Source organism: Vigna umbellata, chromosome 7 (genome assembly GCF_029865625.1).
Source record: "Vigna umbellata cultivar VRB3 chromosome 7, Vumbellata_1.0, whole genome shotgun sequence".
NCBI lineage: Eukaryota > Viridiplantae > Streptophyta > Magnoliopsida > Fabales > Fabaceae > Vigna > Vigna umbellata.
Window position 1 is genome coordinate 5067300 of NC_142171.1, and position 4313 is coordinate 5071612.

At 39.6% G+C, this 4313-nt stretch overlaps 1 protein-coding gene across 1 annotated transcript; it reads left to right on the plus strand.

Annotated features, from left to right (window-relative positions):
• Positions 1-1458: 1458 nt before the first annotated feature.
• On the plus strand, positions 1459-2745 carry LOC148194982 (uncharacterized). Its single transcript, XM_088093900.1, has one exon. It carries the CDS (start codon positions 1459-1461, stop codon positions 2743-2745), a length of 1287 nt encoding a protein of 428 aa, XP_087950026.1.
• The last annotated feature ends 1568 nt before the right edge of the window (positions 2746-4313 follow it).

Here is a 4313-nt window from a genome sequence, read left to right on the forward strand (position 1 = left end):
TCTTGACTAGTTGGTCCATTGTTTCTGTCCAGTGTAATTCACTAATTTTTCTGAAAATGCTGCTCTTGTCATAATCAATTGTGCATCAAACTGTTTTAATTGCCAATGCATCCTCCAGTTTTAAAAAGTGATTAAAGCACCTAACTTTCAGTTCTGACTTGGCGATTGCAGTAATTAGGTGGGTAGTTTCTGCATTGAATTACCTCCAGTCTGAATATAGTTCACTGTCCATTGGATTCTGTTGCTGGATTTTGTTGGATTTATGTGTGCAGAGCTGATGTGAATGAAACCTTACGTGAGCAGAATATTACTGAAGAAACCAGAGGCAGAAACACTTCTTGTGGGAGTGTTGAACTGAAGGGAGTTATTTACTTTAATTGCTTCTGATTGTTTACATTGCTTTGGTTTAAAATTGTTCATTATGGACTGCATGAACTGCTGATTTAGGTGAATTTTCTGTGTAGTTTGGGAAAAGCAATATTGATGGTACTGTAGCATATTGTACATTGTGAGCTATTTCAGTAAAGCCAGTAGCAACCATCTGAACTAAAGGGAGTTTCTTTTATCTCAAACTGTTTTTGCTATGCTTAAATTGTGTAGTATGGCCTGCAATTGTTAGGATTAAAATTGTTTAATTGTTGATTGGTTGGAATTCAGTTTGTGCAGGAGTATAATTCTGAGTGGAAAGCTTGGGAAGCTTGTGCAGCCAAGAGAAAAGGAGTGGACAAGCTAGTTTCTTGATTTAGGCCGAGAATTGAAAGGAATATTTGGCCTCTGGAAGATTTCGTGCAAGATGAAGAAGTGGCAATAGGAACCTTTCTCTACATCAAGTGTACAAACCCAAGAAAGGGAAGGCTCATTTAAGTGTAACTCCCCTCTTCCAATATGTTCGTTAACTGTCTCTGATCCAGCTTTGTACATGTGTGATTGTAGAGTTGAACCCAAGAGCTAGGAGACTCCAACGTTGTCCAGAAGCAACCAAAAAGTGGAACACTAGCTTCTTCATGCGGATTTGAATTAGGACCAGGATTGAAGCATAGCTGTTATCTTTTTTAATTGTTTCTTCATCTGGTGTTGTAATAGGCTATATTGTTAGTTTTCTTAATTTCATTGTAAAAGGCCATTCAAAAGTCCAAGTGTCTTGGAAGAGTCCTTGGTGCTCTTTCAACTATTGGCAAAACTTTTATTGTTTGTGTTTAAATTTTTGTGTCTTACGTTTAGGGTGATTTAGAAGAGTCTCGTTTATTAGTGTTTAATTGTTGTGATTGTTTGTGAGTTGTATCCTTTGATTTTAAAAGAGATTTTAGTTTAAAGGATAACTAGTAGTAACCTAAGACATTTCTGGCAAGGCAAGACTTGGTACTTAAGCAGTCTTCATGACTCACCTCTCTTACCTGGGACTTGTCTAAGTGTGAATCTTGTATATCTTTTACACTAGAAAAACTTTTAGAAACAAAGATGTTTTGTTATTCATACAAGTCTTCTAGGAATTTTAAATTTGATAAGCAACTTAGTTACAAAGGCATCAAAAGAGAACATGATAAAGCTAGAAGGAAGTCTTGTTCATCTTATGAATTTGATAGGATTGAAGATGATTTGTATAAAAAAGCTAGTAAAAATATTCCATTCTTTGGTGATGATATTGGTGCATTAACATACCTAGCTTGGGAAAAGGAAATTAATGACATGCATTCATTCATGGTGAGAAAAAGTAAATATGAATCCTTCTATTCTAAAGATGATGAATCTTATATTCTTAATCTTTACACTTCTAGTTTTAAAAAGCATGCAAGAGAGTGGTGGGATGATAGGCAATATCATGTTAAGATAGGTAGAAAATATCCCATTCATGATTGGAATGAATTGAAAGCTTGTATGAGAAGAAAGTTTGTGCCTCGAGAAATTGAAAGGAACTTAGAACTTATGAGAGAGCTTATTAGAAAAGGTGAGTCATTCATTCAAAATTTAAGTGGGTTCTCCCGTAGGGAAAGTGAGTTTCTAGAAAAACTCAAGAGGCTATGGGAAGAGACAAGCAAACATAGAATTGAGAGGTTAAAAAGAGAAAAACAAAAGCAAGAAGTAAGAGAAAAAAGAGAAATAGAGAGAAGAGCAAAAGAGAGAAGAGAAGAGGAAGAACGAAATAAAAGAAAAGAGGAAGAGAGAAAGAGAAGAGAAGAGGAAGAAAACAAGAGAAGAGATGAGGAAGAAAGAGAAGAAGAGAAAAGAAGAGAGAAAGAGAGAAAAGAAACACTTAGAAGAGAAAAGGAAGAAGTTGAAAGGATAGAAATGGAAGAAAAGAAATCAAAGCAACTAAGGGCAACATCTCCTCCTACATTAGAAGTCAAACTCTTAAGGGGAGGTTTTCTATCCTCTCACTCTTATCCATTTATATTTGAATTTTCCAAATTTCACTTTTCTTTCAAAGAATTGGCCACTCCATCTTTAAAAATGTTATCACTTTCAACACATGCAAATTTCCAACTTGGGTTATGGTTACCTTTATGGTTACCAATAACTCAAGATACAAATAAAATTTCAAATGAAGAAAGGTTTCTTTGTTATATTAAAATTAAAAATTTCAAAATTTGGAAACCTTCTTCTACACATATTCTTTTATATATCTTATTGGGTCAAAGAAAACTAATTAGAGATATGTTTGATGCTTATTGCAGATGGATATTTGACCCAGGAGGAACCCTTATGAAGCTAACAAAAATAAGTCTTCAAAAGCACCATCAGATTTGAGGACAAATCCTTTCCAAGGGGGAGGTGATGATACGCGGGGACCAAGGCCAATTAGTTTAGTATAGTATTTCTTTTACTTTTATTAAAAACATGTGTAAAAGGTGTTAGGCATGTGCTAGATAGGAGGGACTTTTAGTCCTATATATAGACATGCCACCACCTCTTGTAAGGTACTTTTGAGCATAATGAATTGTTATTCTGTTGAGAACACTCCAGATCAATTCTACCTTGAAAGTCAAAGCTAGAGAATCCAAAGGATCTCCTCTAGCCACCTTCCCTTCACACCATCCATTCTCTCATTTTCCAAATCAGATTTTTCTTTCAGCCACCCTACATCACGCTCCTCCAATCATTTACTTCCGCGTGGCTTGTGTCATCCCATCGCTGATACGCGAGCCTGTCCCTGGAAGGCTCCTACGCTAACTCCTCATTTTGTTCTCTCTCAACCATTCGAGAGAGCAAACTGTCACTCTCGCGTTCGTTTTGCTTCCAGCGCGCATCCTCAACCATTTTCCTCACAATCTACCATCACACCTCTCACGTAAATCATTTTCCACCGATTAGTTACCTTCTCGCCGACTAAAATCACTTCTCCACCGTTCCAAATCCGCTTCCGCACCAAACCCTAGGTTTTCCACCGAACAAACCTCCAATCCTAGTTCTTCCGCTGCCTCATATGTTTCTCCTTGGCAGAATCTGAGGATTCCCGGTCAAATCTGCTTCTTCCGTTGTTTTCCGGTTCTTCAGCTCGATCAAGTCCAGATTTCACGACGTCTCCGGATTCAGCTCAAGCCGTCACCTATCAAGATGGCACGCACGTCCTGATTTGGCTTCTCGCGGATAGCACGAGCGTCCAACACTTCAGCGCACGTCCAGCACGTCCGCACACATCCAGCACGAACGTCCAGCAGAGTGGAAGACAGCGCACGTCCGCACACATCCAGGCCGCACGTCCAATAGTTGCGGTCCAGCACACGCCCATTCTTTCACGCTCCCAGCTGATTCGCATCCAGCGCCTTCTTCCATTCAGCAACAGCGAAGCCACATGGGAAGCAGCGGTGCATCCAGTAGAGTCCAGGAGGCATCACGTGTGAAGGAGCTTCACGGTCCAGCAGAGAAAAGCAGTTTGGGGGTGCACATCCAGCACAGATCCAGCAAGCAGCTACACGCATCAAGGCTTTGTCCAGCAGCCACCCAAGGGGGTCTCTCGTGGTTTGCATTCCAGCAGCCACACGCAAAGAAGAAGCAAGCAAAGAGGTGCTCACGGCCCAACAAGCAAGACTGAAGCAGCTTCATGCAGTACGGTGGCGAGGAGAATGAAGGTGCAGTGGTCCAGAAGCAAACAGGAGAGAGGAAGCCCACACACTCAGAGAAGGAAATTATTTGTTTATTTGGCAATGGGAATGTTTTTGTCTTCTTCCTTTTTAAAATGAAGCACGTAGAAAGTGGGGTGCAACCTTCCCTTAATTGGATAAAAGTGGAGAACCCCCTCATTCATTATTGGCACGGTCCAGTACGGAAGAAATACTTTAAAAAAAATTAATTAAGCATGGGCTGCAACGAAAAGG